This window comes from Oryctolagus cuniculus, chromosome 9, assembly GCF_051225735.1.
Source record: "Oryctolagus cuniculus isolate XC-2025 breed Fujian yellow rabbit chromosome 9, ASM5122573v1, whole genome shotgun sequence".
NCBI classification, from domain to species: domain Eukaryota; kingdom Metazoa; phylum Chordata; class Mammalia; order Lagomorpha; family Leporidae; genus Oryctolagus; species Oryctolagus cuniculus.
This window is the reverse complement of record NC_142875.1, coordinates 82,172,634-82,198,460: the sequence shown is the minus strand read 5'-3', so window position 1 is coordinate 82,198,460 and position 25,827 is coordinate 82,172,634. Positions and strand designations below refer to the sequence as shown.

The 25,827-nt window shown below is 47.3% G+C and overlaps 1 protein-coding gene and 1 long non-coding RNA gene across 5 annotated transcripts in view; one reads left to right on the top strand and one right to left on the bottom strand.

Moving 5' to 3' along the window:
- FRY (FRY microtubule binding protein) overlaps nt 1-25,827 on the top strand; it is a 499,640-nt gene that overhangs the window by 196,127 nt on the left and 277,686 nt on the right. For 2 of the 4 annotated variants that reach the window (XM_002720581.6, XM_051831816.3), the window contains exon 1: nt 23,815-24,534. The exons of the other annotated variants lie outside the window; for them this stretch is intronic. In XM_002720581.6, coding sequence (XP_002720627.3) covers nt 24,465-24,534 — 70 coding nt within the window. In that variant the 5' untranslated portion in view covers nt 23,815-24,464. Of the gene's footprint in view, nt 1-23,814; nt 24,535-25,827 lie in introns of those variants that run through there. 4 annotated transcript variants of the gene reach the window in all.
- On the bottom strand, nt 1,301-24,261 carry LOC138843832 (uncharacterized). Its single transcript, XR_011378856.2, has 2 exons — nt 24,130-24,261; nt 1,301-3,107 (listed from the first exon to the last, which is right to left on the bottom strand). It is a non-coding gene; the product is annotated as an uncharacterized LOC138843832 (long non-coding RNA).

Below are 25,827 nucleotides of genomic sequence, written 5' to 3'. Positions count from 1 at the left end.
GAAATTAATTCCCTCAGTATATTTGCTGAGCGCCTTCTATGTGCCTGATCTTGTAGAGCTTCCATGTAGCCAGAGGAGTCAGATAGAAACAGTGCAGCAAACAAGCAAATGGCATTCTCGAGGTTGCTCCGTTTTCAGATTCCTCTTTTTGTCAGAAGGTTTTCCTGGGTAGCTTCTTCCATGGAATGATTGAGTGTTCACTGCCTTCTCAAGTCACCTCATTTTCTTTTCTTTTTTAAAGATTTATTTTATTTATTTGAAAGACAGAGTTACCGAGAGAGGCAGAGACACAGAGAGAGGTCCTCCATCCGCTGGTTTACTCCTCAAATGACCACAATGGCCAGAGCTGCGCCAATTCAAAGCCAGGAGCCAGGAGCTTCCTCCAGGTCTCCCACATGGGTGCAGGGGCCCAAGGACTTGGGCCATCTTCCACTGCTTTCCCAGGCCATAGCAGAGAGCTGTATCAGAAGAGGAGCAACCGGGACTAGAACCGGTGCCCATGTGGGATGCCGGCACTTCAGGCCAGGGCTTTAACCCGCTGCGCCAGAGCGCCAGCCCCAAGTTGCCTCATTTTCAAACTGTACACTCCTACTTAAGGAGTTACTCAGATGTATTTGCTAGGGTGGCTGTGGCAGAGCACCAGACTAGCAGCTTAAGCAACATTTATTTCCTCATAGTTCTGACAACTGGACGTCCAAGATCAAGGTGTGAGCAAGGTTGGCTCTGTCCGAGGCTCTCTCTTCGGCTTGTAATTGGCTGTCCTCTCCCTGTGTCTTCACGTGGGCTCCCTCTGTGGTCTGTGCCAGTCTCCTGTTCTAATAGAGCCACCAGTCCGACTGAATTGGGGTCTACTCTGATGACCTAATGTAAACTTAATTACCTCTCTGTGAACCTTATCCCCAAATACAGTGGCATTCTGCATTCTAGAGGTTAGGACTTCGAGTTGGGAATTTGGAGAGCACCATTCAACCCTTAAGACACATCTCTGGTTCAGGTGGAACACACAGAAGTGAGAGGACAACTCCATGGAAGGAGCCTGGTGGGACAGTCCCAGCCCGGGGCCTGGATGTCCAGGCTACCTTTGCTAAGTGATGCTGAGCTCCCAGCCAATGAGAAATTCCAGCTTTTGACAACTTTGATTTTATTCGTGCTGTCCCTCTCTCCATTTTTTAAAAAAACATTTTTAAATTAATACAAACAACAGATTTCTTGTACTTAATAGATGCAGTTCTAAGCATATAATGATACTTCCCTCCCTCCCTCTCTCCCTCCTCCTTCCTCTCCTTTTTTCTTTTTTAATTTTTGCAATAACAAATTTTTAATTTACTTGATAATCTGCTTAGTGAAATGAGACAGACCCCAAAAGACAAATATTGCACATTTTCTCTAATTTGGGTAGCTAATTTGTGGAGTACAAAAAAATAACCTTAATGTCTATAAGTGAAATTGACCTCTGGGGATTTGCTTGTTGTTTATAGCTCTTGTCCCTCGCTCTTTGCATGCTTTGTTTGATCATTCAGTTATGCATTTAGTAAATGAGTCTGGAGCCCCTGCCACATGCCACTGGGTATTCCACAGGGTTGCTCCCTCTTTTGCAGCTTAAAATATATCAGTAGAGACTATCGATAAATATGTGAACAGCAAATAAGCCATAAATTGTGATATGTGTTGTTTAAAATGAATGCATGTGAAAGGGGCAGGAGGCGTTACACTTTTGATAAGTATTTTTGGGGAGAAGGAAAGGGTTCAAATTATGGTTTGACTCTTATCCTGAGATAAAATATTACTTCTTAAATTTTGGCCCATTATTCCAGGCCTGTCCCAACCATTTATAGGCAGGATTTTAGCTCCCATTTATTAATTCCCTCTCACCTTCGATTTACTCCCAAATGTGATAAATGTGACACATGTGCCTTCATCCAGCTCATTAATTGAAACATCCAGCAGGTCAGAGTAGCACCAACAGTCGTATCCATTAGTTATACAGCTAAAGGTCTCCTGATCAAATACAGGATAAAGTGGGACTCTAATTAGAAATATTAGCAGGATTACAGCTGCCCACTGCTAAGGTTTCTGTATCACTAGCCTGAGTCTTAAATGTTCCTCTGGTTGTGCCACATTTAATCACAAAGGGCCTTTCAAGTTGTCTGCCTGATGACTCTTAAAGGTCAAATCCATTTAAAGTGTCTTGCTCATCCTGGGGGACATGAAAGTTGTTTTCAATCTAACCGGAAAGAGCACCACTGGCAAAACAGAAGGCTTGTGTTTGTCAGTGCCAGGGCTCAAGGCAATGTCCATTTTAAATGGGCACCTGCCCACACAAGGTCACTCTAGAAACCAGAAGCAGTGTGGGTCCAAGGCCGGAACTTCACCCAGACTAACTGCAGGGTGCCCCCTCTTTTTACTCTGAGCACCTTTGGCTCCAACAACCAGGTCTGCACTTGCTGCCCTGGCTCAACCTGTTCCCCCACAAGACAGTCCTCATGAGGGTCCTCTGCCGTCACATCCCGGGTTTGGATGGGGAGACACCTGCCTTCTTCCAGCTGCCAGTCCACTGAGCTGACTCATTCCAGCTGGGATGGGGGTGCTGTCATCAGATTCAGAAACCTCAGGATTGAGTGCATGGCACGTTAGCCTTGACTGTTGCAAGGTTACCCATCCGGAGGCTACCTTGAGAGAGCAGGTGCGACAGAGAAATGTTTGCAGAGACTTTCAGACCTGACCTTTGATTTAGCATTTGCCGTAGCTTGCCAAGGTCCTGGAGCAGAGAGGTGCTATTGTGAGCACTGGTTAACGTGGATGTTATTTAACACCAATTTACACGCCCGTTTGTCACTTTGCATTACACCATAGACACAGAGTAAGTGAAACTGCAAGCAGATGTGTTCATTCATTCATTCATTCAGTGCTTCTTGAGCATCTGTCACATGCCAGGCATTGTCCCAAGCAGAGAATAAAACAGACATAACCCTTATGCTTGTAGATCTTGTATCTGGGCCAGGCCGAAGCCAGGAGCAGGGAACTGAATCCAGGTCTCCCACAGGGGTGGCAGAGATGCAACCATTTGAGCCATCAGCACTGCTCCCCAGGTCTGCGTTGGCAGGAAGCTGGAATCAGGAGGCAAAACCAAGAATCAAACTCAGGCACTGGCAGGTGGACCGCGGGCATCTGAACCACTAGGCTAAGCACTCGCTCCTAAATCTGTGTTCTTGATTGGATAAGGAATGAATCCCAGGGTTTGTATCGATATGTATCTGGGTGGGGGAGAAGGGTATCTACACACACACACACACACACACACACACACGATTGCTTTATAAAACTAGGAAAGAAGTTGAAACATCCATGTTTATGCCTGAGTGTAGGTGTGAGAGTAGTCTGCCTGACGGAGAACACTTTTGTGGTACATTGTGCAATCTGTTATTAGCAATCAGTCCTACAAGTGCCATATTTTCATCCTCCATAGAAAGCATCAGGGTTGGCTCCAGGCCAGAGTGGCTTGAAATTGGAATAAGCACTCTAATTCTTTACGGATTTCCCCTACACCCACATTTCCCTACTTCAGGGGCTATCCCATGGGTGGCAGGTGGTTACATAAGCAAAACATAGGCTGCTGTTTTTTACTTCCTGATGCCAGTCTTCTTTTTCAGGCATAGTTGGCCTGCCCTGGGCTCCACTTGCTCCGCTGTGGGCACTCTGCATCCTGAGAAACCTTGAGAATTTTTTCAGTTACCAAGCAAGCACTGCTCTGCTTCCAAGTGTTCGCTTAGGTCAGACCCTAAGGGGCAGATTGAGTGAGGAGATCAGGTGTAGGTGACGCTGTGCAAGGCAAGCGTGGCTCAGCCTGTGCAGTCCCAGCATGACCGTGGCCGTCTGCCAGCCTGCAGGTTACTACAGGGAGCACCACACACGTGGGCTTCGGGAGCAGTGTTCATCCAGAGCAACTGAATACAAGTATCACTGCTTTGCGCTTAGACTCGGATCGACAAAACTTTAGTTGGTCCTGAACAAAAGGTTTGCAAAAACAAGAACCACGTTTGGAGCCTCCTTTAAGTAGTTTGTATTTAAATGCCTCCGATTATTTTCCTGTGTCAAATTCAAAGACATTGTAAGCAGGACCTTCATGTGATTTGAAAGTGTATTAGGGGCCGGCGCCGCGGCTCACTAGGCTAATCCTCCGCCTTGCAGCGCCGGCATACCAGGTTCTAGTCCCGGTCAGGACGCCGGATTCTGTCCCGGTTGCCCCCTTCCAGGCCAGCTCTCTGCTGTGGCCAGGGAGTGCAGTGGAGGATGGCCCAAGTGCTTGGGCCCTGCACCTGCATGGGAGACCAGGAGAAGCACCTTGCTCCTTCCATCAGATCAGCGTGATGCGCCGGCCACAGCGCGTCAGCCGCAGCGGCCATTGGAGGATGAACCAACGGCAAAAAGGAAGACCTTTCTCTCTGTCTCTCTCTCTCTCTCACTGTCCACTCTGCCTGTCAAAAAAAAAAAAAAAAAAAGAAAAGAAACTGTATTAGGACACTTCAAAAGGTTCATGGAAAATGGAATTAAAAGGTGTTTCCTTTGGTGGAAAAAAAATTTAAAATCCATACAAACAGGGGAAACTTTAGGAGGTTCATGGAAGATGTATAATTATGGAAAAAGTATGCATGGGCTTCAAAAATTCTCACCAAAATAATCTTATCTTTAATTCCATTTTCCAGAAACTTTATTTTAAAAGATTTATTTATTTATTTATTTGAAAGAGTTACAGAAAGGCAGAGGCAGCGAGATCTTCCGTCCTCCGGTTGAAGTGCTCTTGTACTAGTCCAGTGTCAGCTGCTGTAGAATAAAACCCGAGGCTGAGTAATACACAGAGGAAAGAGGTTCCGCTCGGTTCGGGAGGCTGAACTCCAAGCTCAAGCTGCCGCACCTGTGTAGCCTCCGGTGCGGACCTTGTGTGCATGGCGTCGCGGTCACAGAAGTGCGTGCATGAGAGGTCACGTGATCAGACAGGAAGCCAGAAGGAGGCAGGGGCCAGGCTTGTTCTTTCAAGGATCCATTCCCACGGGAGCTTGGCGGGGTCCCATGAGAACAGCATTGGTCCCTTTTGAAGACAGTGCTCCAGTGACCTTCCATGTGCCCCTGGGCCGTACCTCTGAAGTACTCCACCACCTTCCAACTTGGCCTCACTGGGAACCAAGATTCCAGTTCATGAACTTTCAGAGGACAAACTGAAACCCTCCAAACCATAGCACAAGGTGTATTAAATAGCTCACTGGGAACCAAGATTCCAGTTCATGAACTTTCAGAGGACAAACTGAAACCCTCCAAACCATAGCACAAGGTGTATTAAATAGCTCCTTTTTGGAAAAAGAAAGCCTCAGACTAAGACGATGTGGTGGGTCTGGCACTGAGGCATAGCGGGTTAAGCGACCACCTGAAGTGCTGGCATCCCTTATGGGCGCTGGTTCAAGACCTGGCTGCTCCGCTTCTGATCCAGCTCTCTGCTATGGCATGGGAAAGCAGTGGAAGATGCCCAAGTGCTTGGGCCCCTGCACCCATGTGGGAAACCCCAAGAGAGCTCCTGGCTCTTGGCTCTTGACTTTGGATCAGCCCAGCTCCGGCCGTTGTGGACATCTGGGGAGTGAACCAGTGGATGAAAGACTTTCTCTATCTCTATCTCTCTCTCTCTCTCTCTCTCTTTCTCTCTTTCTCTCTTTCTCCCTGTGCCTCTGCCTCTATGTAGCTCTGCCTTTCAAATAAATTAAAAAAAAAAAAAAGACACAGTGGCGTTTCTTGGTTAGAGCTACTGCTTTGTGAACCATCACTAGGTAAGAATATTACAGGAGAACTATGCCTTGTCATGGGCAGGTGTCTGCAGAGCACTGTAAGGTTCATGGACTGTAAGGTTCAGACCTGCATCTGCTCACTCTTCTGAAGCCTAAGCATTTGTCATTTAAGGAAATTCTGCAGTAAGAGATTTCAACACTAATCTCTAGCATCACTCAGATATTTTAATTGGAACAAGATATTCCACACTGTCATCTGATTTTTAGCCCTTAGTTTGTATTAAGCAAGTAATGAATCTCTTTTCTATTATTTCTAGAAATTTCTACACAAAATCACTTGGTAGATGGATAGCAAGACAATATATTTTATATATTTAATAAACAGAATACTATCATACCCATTGCTTCTGGGCTCACCTACAAAGATAAACCTCATCTTAAATTTCAATGTATTTATTCAATAAGCATGTTTTAGAATCTATGTGCCAGGCACTAAGCTAGATGCCAGTAATGCAGAAACGAGGGGCACGGCCTTCCACTTCTTTCCAGGAGCTTAAAGTTCAGTGGCGAGAGCAGTTTTCTACAGCTGAAGCACGGGCTCGCAGGAGATTAGACAAGTAGGAAGAGGTCTTGTGTGACAGTCAAAGGTTGGCTTTTTCCCAAGAGTGAGGAGAACCCTTGAACACTATGGCAGCCACACGGAGGACATGGAAGACTGAGAGAACATTGGACTGTCGCATTGGGCCAGGTGAAGACTTACAAGTACCTCCATTAAGACCGTGATGGTGGGAATGGAGACAGAAGACAGATGCAAGAATTGTTTCAGAGGTAGAATTAACAGGGCTTGCTGAGTCTTTGGATATGGGGAATGAAAAAAAAAAAAAGGAGATTATTGAATTTCCAACTTGAGTAACTTAGTAAATGGTGATATCATTAGGGCAACAGAGAAGAAAGTAGGAACTAAGGAAGGAACGTGATGAGCTCAGATTTAGACTTGTTGGATTTCAGGTACTTAAGGAGAATCTGGGTCAGGATGGGCAATCCAATATAGAGAGGTAACGCATGGAAGTGGAGTGCCTCATCTGAACTGGAGAAACAATTTGAGAAATATCAGACAATCCTGGTGGTCTGGGTTTTCCAACAGACATCCTAGGCAAGTGTACGTATGGGCAGGAAAACTTCATTCGTTGTGGAACTCTGGGTTACTCTTCCCATTACAGGGATGGGCAGAGGAGGAGCCCTTAAAACCATGAGACCAAGCGGTCACAGAGGCAGGAGGAGAACATAAAAGGAAAATGCCCAAAGGAAGCCGTCGCCAACGATGCCAGAGGCTGCCAAGAGACCAAATAAGGGGAGCACCGGAAGTTTCCTCGGGTTTAGGCATCGGCGGTCGTGACACACTCACTTGTTTGCAGTGAGATGCAGGGGCCGTATGTTGGAGGATGTGTGAGGCTGAGAAAGGGAGACAGAAAGGATAGTTTTTAAGAAATTTGGCTGTGAGGGGGAGAGCGAGTTAAATATGTAAACATGACACAGAAGTCTTGTGTGCTGTTTTATGAGATGCTACCACATCTGTAAAGCTGGTTCTGCCAACCTGATTGACCAGGAGCAGCAAGGCAGGAATACCCTCGACCCTTTATCAACAGCCAAGTCCCCAGGCTCTCAACAGTGTTGGCTTGAAGGACACAAAAGTCCAAATTTTCCCATTGCAGTTCAGTCCTCTGTAGACACCTGTCCTGGGACTTTCCCATACCTCCCATTCTTCCTAAGAAGACAAAGTTTCAGGATCGTTTGAGAGCTGTGATGGCTTTGATGCAAGCAGTCTTTTTTTTTTTTTTTTTTTTTTTTGACAGGCAGAGTGGACAGTGAGAGAGAGAGAGACAGAGAGAAAGGTCTTCCTTTGCCGTTGGTTCACCCTCCAATGGCCGCCGCGGCCGGCGCACCTCGCTGATCCGAAGGCAGGAGCCGGGTGCTTCTCCTGGTCTCCCATGGAGTGCAGGGCCCAAGCACTTGGGCCATCCTCCACTGTACTCCCTGGCCACAGCAGAGAGCTGGCCTGGAAGGGGGCAACCGGGACAGAATCTGGCGCCCCAACCAGGACTAGAACCCGGTGTGCCGGTGCCTCTAGGCGGAGGATTAGCCTAGTGAGCCGCGGCGCCGGCAAGCAGTCTTTAGTAGAAGCAAAGCCCTGCCTTGATTCTGCTTCTTTCACATGGGTGTGAAATCATTCCCATGAGAAGTGTCTCCTTTAACATGCAACGAGTAACAGATGGACACCCAGCTCTCTGTCTCATGATGAATGAATGTAGGGGCATCCATCTGTTACTCAGGTATTTGGGGGCATGTAAAAGGACACAGCCTTGTAGTGCATCCAGTTCTCTCCCGGTGGGGATCCGGGATGTGTTCCTTACAGTTTAGGCTAGAAAGTTCTACCTACATCGTGCATGAATTTTACTGCCTGCCTGACACAATGCGCCCCTCCCAGCTCTACGGGATTCTCACTGTGTCTTCAGAGCTTCCTGCCGTTCCCCACACCTCTCATGCACTGCCTGTCTCGCCCGTGCACAGCTTCTGCAGTTTCTAGGCCTACAGCACACGGCAGGGGAGGAGCCCCATCTGCCCCTGGTGTGGCCAGAGACTGTTGGGAAAATAAAAAGTCAGATACTGAGAACAGCAGCAGCGTTTGCTTCCATCTTCCTTTCCTTGGCTCTTCTCCCCCCTTGGCTTCCTGCTTATTTCCCATCATGCTTCTCTGGCTCCAAACAGGACTTTGTTCAAACAGACATCTGAAAAAATAGGACCAGCTTTTGCATGGAGATTAAAGCCCTGCGGGATCCAGGCTGATGTCAGTGCCTTGCTCTGACGCCTTGCCATGGGGGAGAATACAGGGGACTTCAACAAGCTCTTGGAGGTACTGGTGTTGTGGGATCATGGGGTAGGAAGCCACTTGCAGTGCCAGCATCCATGTCAGAGCACTGGCTGCTCCACTTCCAATCCAGCTCCCTGCTAATGTGCCTGGGAACACAATAGTGACCCAAGTGCTTGGGGCCCTGTCACCCACATGGGACACCTGGATGGAGTTCATGGCTCCTGGCTTTGGCCTGGCCCAGACCTGGCTATTGTGGCCATTTGGGGAGTGAACTAGTATATGAAAAATAGTTCTCCCCAGCTCCCATCTCTGTAATGCTGACTTTCAAATAAAATAACTAAACCTTAAAAGATTACTTTGATGTAAAACTTTGACATTCATGCACAGTCCTTTCATAATACACATTTTCCCAAGAATTTTTTAAAGACCCCCTCATTGCAGGCCGGCGCCGCGGCTCACTAGGCTAATCCTCTGCCTAGCGGCGCCGGCACACCGGGTTCTAGTCCCGGTTGGGGCGCCAGATTCTGTCCTGGTTGCCCCTCTTCTAGGCCAGCTCTCTGCTATGGCCAGGGTGTGCAGTGGAGGATGGCCCAGGTGCTTGGGCCCTGCACCCCATGGGAGACCAGGAAAAGCACCTGGCTCCTGGCTCCTGCCATTGGATCAGCGCGGTGCGCCAGCCGCAGCGCGCTGGCCGCGGCGGCCATTGGAGGGTGAACCAACGGCAAAGGAAGACCTTTCTCTCTGTCTCTCTCTCACTGTCCACTCTGCCTGTCAAAAAAAAAAAAAAAGACCCCCTCATTGCATAGCTTTCCACATTTTTACACCCAAATAAACTGATCGTTCAATTCTGTTTTTCACAAACTTTTCAGAGTTCTCTGTGTTTGCCCATTCATTCGTTTACCTGCATCACTGTTCATCCACTAATGATTTCCTGAGTGCCCCCACGTGCTCTGTGTGCTGTGTTCACTTGTAGACTCGGATCATGGAGTAAAATAGTGACGAAGATAAACATGCAGTCAACTTAGAGAAACTGATAGGCAGAAAAGCATATTGAAAAATAATTACAAAATTAAGTGCAAAAGTGCAAAATGTGCTATGAGCCATCAAAGAAAAGGAAATGTAGCAAGAAGAAATTTTTAACCGTGGTTCTGGATTGAGCCCAGGGAGGCTGCCTCTGAAGAGGTAATACTTAGATTGGTGGAAGGGGAAGTAGGGCTGGGCCAAGGGAAGAGAAGGGAGAAGGGCCTCCAAGCGGGTGGAGCAGCACTGCCAAGACCCTCAGGTGCAAGAGACCAGGCACCTGGAGAAGAGGAGGTGGGGAGAGTGCAAGAGGCAACGGAGGAGATTGGGAGTGGCAGCCACACCGACCCTCCAAACCCTGGAAACAGGAAGTGTGAGGTCCGGGGTGCAGCAGAGGGAGGAGCCTGGAGAGGAAAGTGTGATTTAGCTGTGTCTGATGCCACTGAGATGCCATGGAAGGACTGAGATAGGCCCACTGGCTCAGGGCAGGCTAAGGCCCCCTAGGCAGGAACGTGGCCCAGAATCCAGCTTGGAAGGAACAAAAGGGCGGGGGCTGGGAGAGGAACTGAGGGCCCCGTGTAAAGGCAGTCAGGGTGGTACAGTGGCAGCCAGCAGGAAAGGTGGGAGAAGAGGAGGGGTTTGTTTTGCTTATTACTTGCTTGGAAGATGAGAGGTACTGAAGGTACGTGCTAGGAAGGAACGGGTTACGATGCAAGAGACTGATGTGGCTGAGGTCCCTGGGAAAGGAGAACCGGGCATCAGGAGATGTGGATGCAGTGGCAGAAAACCTGGGAGCGTGGGAGCGTGGCTGGCTGGTGCCATCTAGGAGGCGAAGGCGCCCCGTGGAGGGAGGCAGCGAGGCTGTGCCGTGGCCAAGGCAGACGAGGCTGTTTCAGAGAGCAGGGAAGACCTGGTGGGGAGGCTGCTGCCCTGTACCCTGCTCACCTGCTGCCCCCTGGGTCCTGTCGACATTCTTAAAAGCACAGCAGTGCCCCCACTCCACCCCCTCATCCACAGTTGCATTTCCTGCAGCTTCCACAATCAACCACGGGCCAAAACTATTAAATAGGAAATTCCAGAAATGAGAAGCCTGCATGTTTAAAATTACATACTGTTCTGAGTCGCTTGATGCAATCTCCTTGCCATCCTGCGCCATCCTGCGCCATCCTGCCTATGTCCAGCGTGGCTGCACTGCATACGCTCCCTGTCCTGTACTCACTCAGAGGCCAGCTGTGCTATCAAGTGAGCCGACACAGAATCGCAGGCCTTATATTCAATTAACCTACAGGGTTCCATCCTTGCCTGGGCTTCAGGCATCCCCCGGGAGTCTTGGAACTTTTCCCCTAGAGATAAGGAGAGACTGCTATATATAAGGATGAGGTTTTAATTTTGTTTCCTGTGCTACTCCAAATGCCAGCGTACCACTCTTTACAATTTCCCCCAGCTCCTTGCTGCTGTGACATGGGAGCAAGTGCTTTCTGCTCCGGGCATCTGGCTGCCTGTTTTATTTCAGATGAGTTTCATGCTCTCTCCCTCCCTCCTTCCTTCCGTATTTGCCCCTTCAGTTGCTTGTACCTTCAGGCCTCATATTTGAAAAATTCGTGATGACTTTTGTGTCTTTTTTTTTTTTTTTTGGTGATTTTTGATTACTGTATCTCACCGTTCAGTCTCCCTTCCATCCCATTTTTGCAGAACATGTTAGGAAATTGGAACCTTTCATGCAAGCCCACTTACAAAAATATGCAAATACTATGCCATGCGTTTCTTGGCGTTCTCTGCTCTTTCTCTGCTCACTCCCCGCCCTCCCTGCCCACCCCCACCCCCTGCAGGCAGTATTTGTGGCAATAACTAGACTGTCTGTGAGGTCTTCCGGTTCCTCCTCTCTTCCCACCCCGGCTGTACACCTGGAACTCGTCTGGCCCTTGCTGCTTTTGTCTTCTGGCTTCAGGTTATATGCAGTTTCTTCCCTGTGTGTCCTGAGCCTTGCTCTCTTTTCTCCTTTTTGTTTTCATTCCAGACTAGGAAATCATTTTTCTCCAGAAATCCTACCGCCTTTTTCTTTCTTTCAACAGCAGTCTGAAACTGGGGGGCACTTTGGAGGTACGGGTTGTCTTCTTTGGGGTTCATAGATTCATGCCAAGCACCTGCAGGAATCAGGAAGGCGAGGAAAGGAACTGTCATTGTGTGCCTATTTGCCTGCGTTAGATGCATGTCTTAGCCTCCTATTAATCCTTCTGCTACTGCAGATAGGAATCTTGTTCCCACTTGACAGACAGGTAAGTGAACCAGTAAGATTCAATGAGTTTTGAGAACCATTTCAGGACTGACAGCTGAGAATGGAAAACATCCCTCTTTCCTGCCCCAAGTTCAAAGTGGCTGACGGTTATCCTGGTGCAGGCTCTAGACCCTGATGAAGTAGATATCCAGGTATGGCTGGGCCTGGCTCCCGTGCAGGGCTGCCTACTTCCTCAGCCTCCTGCAGTCAGGCCTCTCCAGTCTTGGAGTCCAGATTTCACCAGCAGGTGGCAGTGTAGCCACACTGCAAGAGAGCAGAGGGCCAAGGGAAAGAACCCGGGGATAAGCCTTTCAGAGCAAAGGTGTTCAAACTTGAAAGACATAATCATTTACTGAGATGAAACGGCATGTAATTAATCATTTTTAAGTGACACTTCATAGCATGTCCAGTGTCGTGCAACCACTACTTTCTTCTAGTTCCAAACACATTTTAAAATGTAAAACTCCTTAACCATTAAGCAGATCCTCTATGAGCACAAGTCTCTTCTCCTATAACCAGACAGCTCCTGACTCCAGCTTCCTGCTAATGCGTTCTCAGAAAGGCAGCAGGTACTGGCTCGTGATGGGTTCCTGCCACCCGTGTAGGACACCAGGACTGAGTTCAAGCTCCTAGCTTAGACCTGATGCAGTCCCAGCATTTGCAGGCATTTGGGGAATGAACCAGTAGATGGGAACTCGCTGTCTCTCTCTCTCTCTTCCATCCCCTCTTCTACACCCTGCTCCTGTCTCCCTGCTTCTCCAATAATAAGTATATAAACAAAACTCGTGATGATCTTCAAGCATTCCTGGAAGCTGTGAACCCCCCTGAAGGGTAGCTGGTGTCTTGGGAGACAGATAGTAATTTGTGATTTAGGCACATGCTCTGGAGTGAGCCCGTAGGTAGGACTGGGAGGTCCATTAACTTAGATAGGAAGTAGCACATTTTACCTTCTGCTAACCTTTAACCAGAATGTAGTGTTTTCTTCAAACTACAGTAGTATTCGCAGTGTCTGTGACCTTGCTACCAATAGAAGTCAGTCATGGGTATTTTCAACACATTACAGTTGTTTTAGCTGTACTGATGGATTCTTATGCTCAGTATATACCCACCCACCTCTGGATCATGTTATTTAATGCGGTGTTAAAGAAAACAGGCATATGCAATACCACAATTTGGGGTCTGTCTGTAAAAAATAATTTAATAACTGCCTTTCAAAATAATTGCTGTTCTTTATAATCTTATGTGTCCCATTTTATTCACATAGACACATTATTCTGAGAAGGCACTCATGGGCTTCACCAGACTCCCAGAAGAGCCCATGGCACAAAACCAGTCAGAAACCCTCTAGTGCTACACTGTCCAGTAAAGAAGCCACTAGCCACTGGAAGTTATTGTGCACTTCTCAATATTTGTTTATGTGTTTATTTCAAAGAGCAAAAGCCAGAGTGAGAGCATGGGGGAGAGAGATCTGCCACCCACTAGTTTATTCCCCAAATGACCACAACAGCCAAGTCTGGGCCAGGTCATAGCCAAGAGCCAAGGACGCCATTCTGGCTTCTCACTTGGGTGTCAGGGACTCAAGCACTTGAGCCATCATCTGTGGCCTTCCCAGGTGCATTAGCAGGAAGCTGGATTGGAAGCAGAGCAGCCAGAACTTGAACCTGCACTATGATATGAGATACTGGTGTGTTCCAAGCTGCAGCTTAACCCACTGCGCCACAACACTGGGCCACACTGTGCACTTGTAGATGTGCTGTAATACACACACCACATTTAGTGTGTGTATTTTTAGTTTTAGTGCAAAAGGAATATTAAACATCTCATTAGCTTTCATATTTATTACATGTTGAGATGACTTCAGCCCACAGGTTAAACAAAATATGTTACCAAAGTCAATGTCACCTGTTGATTTTTAATTTCTTAAATGTGTGGCTCCCATTGCATTTTGTTGGACATCAGCCTAGAGTTAGTGCTGAGTTCCAGTCCTAGCTCTGAACCATAACCAGTGTAACCCCCAGCCCTGTTATGATCATCATTCTGCCTTGCTCTACCTGTGAGACCCGTTCAGTCTCAGTGTGCTTGTGTGCCACAGAGGAGCTAAAGCCAGAGGAGGCAGCAGCCGTGTTCAGTGCCCACAGCCTTTTGATTGATCCATTCCTCACTCTGAGAAACGCTGTGTCAGCTTGCCTTTCATTCAAAAGTCCAAAAGAAGGCCATCCCTGGCCCTTTGCCTTCCTCTTCAGCTACCCCGTGTTTCAGTGGATGCAGACTTTAATTCTGTATGTGAGAAGTCTGGGACGTAAGAATTCATAGGCAAAGGAGAGTTTTCAACATAATTCCAAAGTATAAGAAAAAGGGGAAAGCTCCCTTGGGGAGCAAAAAGGTGGAAAATAAGTCTGGAGGGAGGGCGGAGTAGTGAGCCAGCACCGGTTGCCACCCATCCTGTCTTTACGCCGAGAGGTGGGAGTGACCAATGGCTGAGACCAGGCAAACCACCAGCACATTCCTGGAGCTGGTGAGTGGCCACTTAGATGGCAGGACACCCCTGTGCATGTCCCTGCACCAGGAGCAGGGAGCCCAGCAGGCTGGAAAAGGGTTGGTCTTCAAGGGAGAAGAGCCCAGAAGGGACCACCCACCCTCTTATTTGTCAGATTCTGATGGAGCCCCACGCAACTGGGAGCAGAGCCCCCGGGTATACAAAAACCCTTTCAGCCCCATCATTTCCTTTGAGATCATGAACCGACTTTATGTAAAGAGCGGGTAGGGTAGCATCACGTACGTGCCCCTTCTACGTGAGGAGAGAAATAGGTCAAATGCAAAAGTGGATCACTGTAGCCAGAACCCCATGGGGCAGGGGTTCACCCAAAACTGTGGGCTTGGATTTCTCCATGGCCAGCACAGAAGGTCACATTCATGACCCTCCCCCGCCCCCTCCATTTCCTTGGGCGTCTCAGAGTGACCTCACTCAGCCTGACGATCTGCAAAGATCATTACTCTGCCCCTCGCTCTGACTCCCGCGCTGAGTGTGTGGCGGGGCTGCCCGGCCACGGGCCTGCCACCCCACCCTCCTGCACAAAGCCCGCCTGTCTGCGATTTCTCAGCCTTTCCAAACAAACGCCCTGCAAGACTCTCTCTGTCCTCCAAAATACACTGGCGCCGGCACAGTTGCCCCTTCTTACATGTCTCGGGGTGGGGAAGGTGATGGATGTGCCTCTGCTGCACTGGCGTCGGGGGTGGACCACAGCAGGCCCCAGGGACTCTCCGTGCCCAGGAGGCTCCGGGAACAGACAGGCATTCTGCAGACTTGAAGGTGCGATCCGTGATGCACAGCGAGGTAGACACTCGTTAAAGCTGCGGTTCCAAGGGAAGGGATGCTGTCTCCGCCTTGAATCCTCCGGTTCCATGGTGCTTCCTCTCGGAGACAATGCACTGGCTTCCGGCTGTGGTCTGTCCCTGGTCTTGTCTAGATGTGTGCTTGCTGTTTTCCTCTAAGCTGAACAAAGCACTTTGATGCTGCCTCATTAAGTTCACAGCAGACGACTTGATCATTTCATATCGATTTATCGCCTTCTAATCCCCAATTATTTTTCAGTTTTGGTCATCTTCTCCTGCCGCGTAGCCGGTGTGTGCTGTCATTACACTCTTGACTCCAGTGTAATCCAGACATAACTGAGAAAGCCGATCAGTTGCCAACAAAGTCCATAACGTAAGGCAAAAACTTACATACAGTGATGTGTGACCTGGTATTCTGCTTTTCTCGTGCCATGGTCCCCCCATGTGTGGAAAATCAAGGCTCACCCAGAGAGGCAGCTTGGGGATGAGCAGCAGTGTCTTCCAAAGTAGAGAAATAATTGGACCAAGGTCATGGTCTTCGGGTCACAATAAGAAACCAAATTAACAGTTTCCTAATTCTCAAACCCCCAACCTTTTTTGGTGCTTATAACTGTACTTACAACTGTAAATATGCAATTATAACTAGAAGGAAAAAAAGTGCAAATAAAATTTAAGTAGCAATATAAATGAATAATCAAAATTTCAAATTTTATGACTTTATTGATTTTGAAATAGGTTTCTTTTTTAAAAGATTATTTATTTGAAAGGCAGAATTATGGAGAGAGAGGGAGCTACAGAGAGAGAAAGAGAGAGAGAGAGAGATCTTCCATCTGCTGGTTCTCTCCCCAGATGGCCTCAATGGCTGGAGCTAGGCCAGGCCAAAGCCAGGATCCTGGAACTCCATCTGGGTCTCCCACATGGGTGGCAGGACCATCTTCTGTTGCTTTCCCTGGCACATTACTAGGGAGCTGGATTAGAAGTGGAGCATCTGGAATTTGAACCGACGCTCATATGGGCAACCAGCATCGCAAGCAGCAGCTTAACCCACCACGCCATTACACTGGCCTCAAAATTACAGATTTCATTAACTGTACATCGAAATGTACCTTTGTGGAAAAGTTGATCTGCTCCTTTATGACTTAAACTCTAATGTTTATCTTTGTGCATGAAATTGGGGACATCAGCGGGAACATTCACTCCTAGCCTTAGGGAGGTATTTAATATTTATCATCAAATTATAGAAACATCTTGCTGCACAAGGATTTTTACTGCAGCTATGAGATTGTCTTTTTTGTTTGTTTTATTGGACTGTCATTCATTTGAGGAAGAACCAGCTCTTTCTTAGCTCTCCTTTAGATAGCAAATAGTATTTGGGAAAGGGTGATATCAATTAATATAAACATAATTGCTATTTATCATGTTAAGCAGTTTCTTTTATTTTTGGTAAATAAAAATATACAAAGAAAATATCATTTTTCTTCTTCAGAAAGGACATAATATTTTATAATCATGTATTCATATTAACAGTTAGCTACTGTTAAAGTTACTTTTATAAGGATAATTCCAGGGCTGGCGCTGTGGCACAGCGGGTTAAAGCCCTGGCCTGAAGTGCTGGTATCCCATATGGGTGCTGGTTCTAGTCCCGGGTGCTCCTCTTCCGATCCAGCTCTCTGCTATGGCCTGGGAAAGCAGTAGAAGAAGGCCCAAGTCCTTGGGCCCCTGCACCCATGTGGGAGACCCAGAAAAAGCTGCTGGCTCCTGGCTTTGGATCGGCGCAGCTCTGGCTGTTGCGGCCATCTTGGGAGTGAACCAGCGGATGGAAGACCTTTCTCTCTGTCTCTACCTTTCTCTGTAACTCTTTCAAACAAATAAAATAAATCTTTTAAAAAAAGGATAATTCCAGGCCGGCGCTGTGGCTCAATAGGCTAATCCTCCGCCTTGCGGCACCGGCACACCGGGTTCTAGTCCCGGTCGGGGTGCTGGATTCTGTCCCGGTTGCCCCTCTTCCAGGCCAGCTCTCTGCTCTGGCCCGGGAGTGCAGTGGAGGATGGCCCAAGTGCTTGGGCCCTGCACCCCATGGGAGACCAGGAGAAGCACCTGGCTCCTGCCTTCGGATCAGCACGGTATGCCGGCCGCGGTGGCCATTGGAGGTTGAACCAACGGCAAAGGAAGACCTTTCTCTCTGTCTCTCTCTCTCTCACTGTCCACTCTGCCTGTCAAAAAAAATAATAAAAAAGGATAATTCCAAAAGTGTATGGAAAAATAGAATTAAAACGTTTATTTTGATGCAAAAGATTTTAAAATCCATGCATTTTTTCATAATATGCATTTTCTATGTAGTGTCTTTCTATTGTCCTTATTTGAATTTGAGTGTAAAAAATTTCTTGGGTTGCCAGTAGTATTTCAAAATCGGATAGCAAAGTTATCAGTGGTGTTGTGTGCTTCCGTGATAAGAAGCCATGGGGCAAACCTCCCATATTTTTTCTTTGCATATATGTGCATAAATACTTTATAAAATAGAAAGTGTGCCATGCCTTTGTTCTTAGAAATTAAGGCCAAATCTTTTCTCTTTCTTTCTTTCTTTCTTTCTTTCTTTCTTTCTTTTTTTTTTTTTTCAAAAACATACAGACCACATTATCTCCTTTTAACTCTAGGTTAGTAATACCCAAATATGTAAGCCCTACTTTGAGAAGTCCATGAGAAGGCTGGATTAGGTAAATTTAAACTGCTACTAAGCTAAACAGAATCTCTACTCAGATGGAGGTTTACCCTGGCCACTAAAAGTCACAGGTGTGCCTATTTGGGCTTTTGATCTTTACCTTTGTAAAACTTCAGCTGGCTGACAGGTCCACCTTCTCCTTGGCTGCCGACCTGGGTGGCTGGGATGAATCTCCCTGTGAAGGACAGGGTCCCTCTCCTGCATTTACTACCCTGACTGTGGAGTTAGAAGAACATTCTGTTGTATATCCTGCATCCATTACTTGCTGTAGATCTGCTCCTTAACAGTTGTCATGTGCCTTTGGTGTTCAGCTAATCCTTGCAGGACACCTGTGTGATAAGCACTACTCCACAGACAAGGAAATCGAGGCGACCACCGGATGGCTGACAACTGTGCCAACACCTTGGCTTCTAAATGAGAGAGCAGGGACTTGACAGTGGGAGGCAATATCACTCCCCTTCTGATTAATACCCTCTGACTATTAGGTCTTGGAGTCATTGTTCAGTTGTGCGGAGCAGGATCAGGGGAGAAGCTCAGTTTTCATTTGGCCAGGGTGGAGGCCTGGATTAACTGGTGCCCTCATTCAGGCTTGTTCTAATGATATCTCATTGCCAGTTTTAGAGAAGCATCAGCAAGTGTGCCCCTCTGTTCAGCTTTGTCCATGCAGCTCCTCTGTGATACAGCCTCGCCCAGGGTTTCTACTTCCAAGGTGGAGAGCTCGTTCAATGTCTAGACTCAGAACAACGCCTTGGATGATGGCAGGCCTAGGGAGGGGCCTCCGTGTGCCGGGCAGCAAGCAGGTGGATTCCGGGCTCTCCTTCCCCCTCCCCTGCTTCTCAGTGTCATTTATTTTCTTCTCCTACTTACATCCTACAAGGTCTTTCCCTTGCACTAGACCAGCATCCACTGCTTTTGTTCTGGCCCTCAGTTCTTTACAAACCTCCTTGGCCAAGGAGCTAAGCAGGGAAGAAAAATTGGGTTCTGTTGCTATTTTTTAATGAAAATCATTTTAGGAGCCATGGGTTTTTAGCTTGTTTATGTCCAAATCTGTGCAACAATGAGCTCTGCCTAATGAACTTTTGTTATATTCAGAAAATGTAAATGTCTTTCAGTTCATTGAAAAATACATTTGTAGTGAACAGTAGTGGAGTCAGTGTTTTCAAAACCTGCAGAATCCTTTATTGTGGAGATTTGTGCATGGGGGCTGGATTATCTTAAGGGAATGATTATTGCACTGTAGGCTTACAACAGGAACATTGTGTGGCATTGTGTCTTATTTTTCTCTTCTGTTTCTTAGAATGGGCTAGGTCAGCCCGAATTGTGCATCTAAAGTAGGTCAAAAGAGAAGTTTGTTATTTATCTTGACACTTGCTCCTTTAGGTTTTCTCTGACAGGCCTCCTAATCGTTCTACTGCTTAAAGAAAAATGAAACCCTTTCTCCTTACTTGTCACCATTGATCTCAGCTGCTGTCTTTTAACTCAATCCAGAAAAAAACTTAATTTGGAGCAATTCCTCTTAAGACACAATGCATACTAATGGGAATATCATATATTTAATGCTTCTTTGAAATTTGAACCTACTGATCAAAGATTGATAAAGCAATTTTTTTCCTACATTAGGTGAGTTTCTTTTGTCTCTTTAGGATGCTAGCAAAGCATCTCTCTTCCGCCTAACGTTCTGTGCGTGAATGTGCACGTCACTCTATGACAGTAATCACACATATATACTCACATGCTCTGCTCATAGGGACAGGAGGCGGACTCTAATCCTAACCCAATCAATCAGGCGCTTTAAAATCATTAGGTAATGGCTCTCGATGTTGGCAAGCGTCCAGATGGTATGCCTTGCTTTGTTTTCACATTTTTTTTTACATCACACATTTCAGTCTTGAAAAAATAGTCTAAAATGCTAGGAAAGTGTAAGTGAACTATGAATGAAAACACAAACCAATTGCATGTCTATTGCACGTTTTTTCCCACAGGCTGCAAATAACAGTAGGCAGGCATGACAAGTCTGGTCATTCACTTTCTCACTCAATGTGTGTTCATCACACATACCGTGTGCTGGGAGCTGTAGGGATACAGCACTAAGGAAAACAGCTCTTCTGGAGGGAGTGCTGGGACATGTGGCTGTAGTCAGAACTGAGGTAAAGGCCACAGCCTGTGAGATACAGTCGGTGCACCCTCTGCCACCTTCATCCAATTCAGCTGCTCTGCAAGCTGGGACAATGGCCACCACTTGGTCACTGCCTTCTTGAAACATTGTACTCTGCGGATTGCCTCTTGCACCACCTGGGACTCTCACTACCCCATTGGGTGTCTTAACCACGAATAGGCACCCTTCTGCATAGGGAGTCCTGGGCTGGGCTGATGCAGCCCCTCAGCGGGAGGTCCACACACTGAGACCATCCCCCTTCATAACTTGGAAAGAGAAGTTCAGGCTAGATTTTCATCCTTACTCGCCCCACCTCCATGCCACGCTAGGCTCCCTCGCGGAGACCACAGCCTGCATAGGGCATCAGATTGACTGAAAATAAGTTTATACGTTTCCTCGGGGTGGGGCTGCCAGCCCCAGAGAACAGTTCCTCGCCCAGGATAAATCGGGGCAGGAGGGCAGGGAGTCTGTGAGCCGGGGAGATGGGAAGCATCTCTGCTGTTGATCAGGAGGGCCTGAGTGTCTCTTCCTGAACTTTCTCCAAAGAACTTGGTTCCCGTGATTCTCACCTGGCTTATGATTTTTAAAAACTCGTGTGAGTTAGGATAAATCACTCAGGTTCTAAAATTTATTATACTTAAATTTTACCAGGTGAAAGACTTTGAGCTTATTTTATGCCTCTTAGAACCTCCATTTTCCTACCTGTAAAATGGGGCTAATAGTACTTTGTAGGCTTAAAGAGCAGATTAAATATGTTAAAATGCATGCTTAGCACAAGATTATTATTATTCCATAAATGGAGGTGTTATTGTTATGACTTGTCTTAGGCTACTACTTTCTGAGTCTTGTCCACTTAGTACCATTTTCTGAGGCCTTCCACTTAAATTCTGCAGCAATTCCTGTGTTCTTTTTCTCAGCCCCTAATTCTACGCCTATATCCTATATTAAATATTTAATATCCTATATTTAATATCCTATATTGAAGAGTCATTGTATGTCCTTAGAAATCTTTAAGGGAAGATCCCTCATGTTTCCAGGTGTGAAAGCTTTAGGTCATTTTAAGTGGCAGCTGAAGCCAGAATCAGATTCAGGTTTTATTCTTGTACCAGCATTTCAAAGTCCCTCAATCCTAGTTCCTATTCGGACTAAAATTTTTCCTAAGCCCCCCAGAGAGAGAGGAGACAAAAGGATAAGTGTTTTATCCCAGCTTGCAGCAGGTGTCATTCTATTTGATTTGCAGGCCTTTCAGCAAAACAAAAGGCCTTTTCTGTTCTTTGACAATCTGTGCTCTCTTTAAAGGTGCTCCAATGAGAAAGGAGGCAGACACCAGGCAGGTTTCAGGTTCTGACAGACTGGGCTCCTGGTCGCCCATTTACTCTTCACAGGGAGAACTCCATGCTAGGAAAGACATCCCCTTCTATGTTGCATTTACATTTTTCTGACAGCTTCCTTTGAAATGCACGGGGCATTCTAGCAAGTTAGTATGTTTACACTAGTATTTAAACATCTTTAAAGCCAGTCGAAGTCTCATTTGTGAAGTCGGCAGAGAATCTCTGTATGTTTGAGTAGCAACATTGAATAACATCCTTGCTTATTTGCAGCTGATTGTATATGTCTCTAACTTGCTATTCCCAAGGAGTTAGCATTGTGTTCAAAATACACATCTTAGTGCCATAAATGGTACACAAATGCACTTCACTTAACATTCGGTTGTGTGGAGTCACTAAGGGTTCAGAATAGTAAAGACTGATACAGCTAAGATGTAATGAAGAGTTTACTATGTGCAGTGAGCAGTTTCCATACATTATTCATTTACTGGTTCCAGCAACTGAGGAAACAGGTACAGCTCTCAGAAAGGTCATGGAAATGTGTATTATGAAAAAAATTTGCCTGGATTTCAGAAATGTTTTACACCCATATAACTTTATCTTTAAATTCTATTTTCCACCAACTTTTTTTTTTAATATTTATTTATTTATTGTGAAAGTTGGAGTTACAGAGAGAGAGGGAGAGACAGTGAGAGATCTTCCATCCACTGGTTCACTCCCCAGATGGCCACAATGGCCAGGGTTGAGACAGGCGGAAGCCAGGAGCCAGGAGCTTCCTCTGGGTCTGCCATGTGGGTGCAAGGGCCCAAACACTTGGCTGCTGTCCCTGGCTCATTAGCAGGGAGCTGGATGGGAAGTGGAGCAGCTGGGATTAGGGATGCGGGCATCACAGGTAGGGATTTTACCTGCAACACCACACAGCACCAGCCCTCCACCAACTTTTTGAACTCTCTCTGTATTACTGCCATTCTACAGATGAGAAAAGTAAGGTTCAGCAGGGCGGATAGCTTGCCTTAAGTCACAAAGCTTGTAAGGGCTGGTGTCAGGTAGAACCTGAGCACCAACGTGGTTGTTAATTCCAAGGTGTTGTGCGGCTTTCATCTCATGTAAAATCTTTGGGTTCTGTTTCACCCAGAAGCCATGTGTTCAAAGTACAGGTGATGAAAGAAAATGAGCCCCCAACTCAGGGATGGGTACATTATTAAAAGAATTCCGGGCCGGCGCCGCGGCTCACTAGGCTAATCCTCTGCCTTGCGGCGCCGGCACACCGGGTTCTAGTCCCGGTCGGGGCGCTGGATTCTGTCCCGGTTGCCCCTCTTCCAGGCCAGCTCTCTGCTGTGGCCAGGGAGTGCAGTGGAGGACGGCCCAAATCCTTGGGCCCTGCACCCCATGGGAGACCAGGAGGGGCACCTGGCTCTGGGCTTTGGATCTGTGCGGTGCACCGACCGCAGCAGCCATTGGAGGGTGAACCAACGGCAAAGGAAGACCTTTCTCTCTGTCTCTCTCTCTCTCTCTCACTGTCCACTATGCCTGTCAAAAAAAAAAAAAAAGTGCTTTATATCCATAAAGTGAGGACATTTCAGGAAAGAGTGCAAAAGTTCTATTTCATGTTGCAATTTTTTCAATTCTCTGTCTTAAAATAAGCACATTCTACTCTTTCTCTTCCTTTTTGCAAGCAATCGGTGAATCTCGGAAGTCCTGTTTGTATGTTGGTTCAGGGGTGGGGATGGGGGAAGGTGGTTTGCCCAACATCTGTTATGTTAAATAATTATTAACATGGCTTATTAATTTTTTCAGAAAACATTCATCATAAATGTCATGGAGAGGGGAAGGATCCTGTGGTTTAGCAGGTGGTTGGTCAGATCCCACCTGCTCAAACACAGCCTGTCATGATGAAAATACAATACTCTTCTTGAATCCCCTTGTCAAGCTACATGATAACGTGAAACAAAGCGAAGGGAAATCAGGACACCTGGTAGCAGGAATTCAGGCAGTGAAAAGCTATTGTGCAGCATGCAATCCCGTGCTCCTGGTCCTTATCCTCCCGCTCACAAATAAAATAAGTGTCACTGGGCTCCGTGATTCTTAAAAAGGAGACGTTGGAGAAAACAGCTCGGTGGTGGAGTCCGTGCCATTCTGTAACCCAGCAGACCAAGCACTGGGCACTCACTGTTCCTCTGGGGTGCCCCTCCAAAGACTGCATTTCTAGGAGGGGGAGGCACACAGCTGTCTGCTGGTGATCCAGTTTCTACACTGCAGCGGAGCTGCTGGATGGGGCTTTTCAGAGCGAAGCTGCAGCTAGATGCAGGGTGCAGCTTAGCCTACCGCAGCGCGCTGCAGTCGTGTGTGTTTCGGGGCCAGACGCCAGGGGAAGTAGCAGCCAGAGCAGCCCCGGGCTGCTCCCAGAAGCTTTTTTGAATACATAGGAGTCAGGAAATTCCTCCTCCAGCCCAGGCGGAGACCAGGCGAGCAGTGGCTCAGGTTGAGACTGGGGCAGGGGGCGGCGCTCCCAGCCCATCCCTGGGCCCCAGCGGTGGCGGCTGTGTGGGCAGCGAGGCCGCCCGCCCGCACCGCGTCCGTCCGGGAGGCCAGCCAAGAAACCCTCCCTCCCAGGAGAAAGCGGATCCCAGTTCAGGTGGGGACTTCCGTGGCACTGTACCTGGCTGAGCAGAGCATGCGGGCAGCCGGCGGCAGGCATTTCTGGTTATGGCAGCCCAGAAATGAAAGCAGCAGTGGCCACCGCCTCTGAGGGCTGCGGGGAGCTCAGCACCCAGCAAATAAGAAGCAAGTCCTGGCCCCAGAGGAGGAGGAGGAGCGGCCGAGCATCTCTGTTGCGCTCCTCGGTGTCCTTTAAATGACTTGGATCTGCAGAGCCTGCCACTCGGCTCCTGACCCCTGGCTTACAGCGCTAACCTGTGACGGGCACATCTCCACGCCCGGTACCTGCTCCTCCAGCAGCTTCCACTCCTAGAAGCTCCTTTGTATGCTGCAGACATGGCCAGCCAGCAGGATTCGGGCTTCTTTGAGATCAGTATCAAATATTTACTGAAATCCTGGAGTAATAGTGAGTAACAGAATATAACCTTTTTGTTTGTTTGTTTGCTGGATGTTGCGTAAGGTTGGTTGGAGAATTGAAATCTCCACTGGACACACATGTTTGTGACCCGAGCAAGTTTTTTTTTTTTTTTTTTTTGGCTTCCATCTGCTGTGAAAAATCAAAATGTCAGAGACTGAACTAGCGTTGCTTAAGTGCAAAGGGTGCAATGGAATTACAGTAGATTTTTGTTTGATTAAATGTTCAGGGGACACAGCCCTTCAGGCCCTGGTAGGGCACAGAATCAGGCATTCTGGGTTGCATTTCCTGCTTCGGTGTTTATTTGGTTTGTTGAGGCTTTATCTGAATATTTTGTGAAGCACAGTTGAATCAAAGGGGTGTGGCAGGCTTCCGAGGACTTCATAATTGTTTGATTAGGGCATTGTCTGAAGAGAGAAAAGTGCTTCAGAGTCCAAAGCCCAAGATCCATCCTTGTCGTGGACGAGACAGCTGAGGACTCCTTTCCTCTCTTCCTTGTCGGTGGGGATGCTGTTCAGAATGGCATTTCATATTTGCGTGTTCAAAAATCCTGACGTGTGCTGGGGTCCGAATGCGTGCTTTTCTGTAATGTACACAAGGGAGGTGCTGACCCTAATCGTCGATTGCGTGCTCACAGAGCGCCGTGGCTTCCGAAGTGCCACTTGTGACCTACATGAGGATGTTAGCCATATGCTGTTTCAAAAAGGCATCCTCTGAGCCATCGTGGATCCAGAATCAGATTAGAATGGGGCCTTTAGATGATCAGTGATGCCCTGTCTCTTCTGAACACTTCACAAACAAACTCCTCTCCATTTCCCCAACAGCCTTTGTGCTTGCTTTGGATAAAAGACCATCCGGTATCACAGATCTTTAATGGCTTTCAATTATTTTAAAAAAATGCTTTTTCCCCCAAGAAAACCATTGACATTGTATTATGTGCATGCTAATTAACCTACCTGTGCTCCAAGAGCTGGCACTTAGTTGCCTCCTGCACAAATGACCTGTAGCCTAGATTGTTCTTATGTAAACAAAACCTGGGCCCGAGAACCTGTGTCATAATTGCTTTGAGAAAAGAGCCAAGGTACTTTCAGCCTAAGGGATTCAGGAATGTGCATCTCTAAATGCTATCCACCTAACCCATTCCCCCCCCCCCCTTCATTCTGTACCATTGTGTGCGTTGTGGGGCTTGTCTGAAACTGTTTTTCTGCAAGTGGGAAGCCACTGGGAGTAATCCTGTTGCCCAGTGTTCCTTTATTAGTGATAGCTATACATCATTGAACTTGG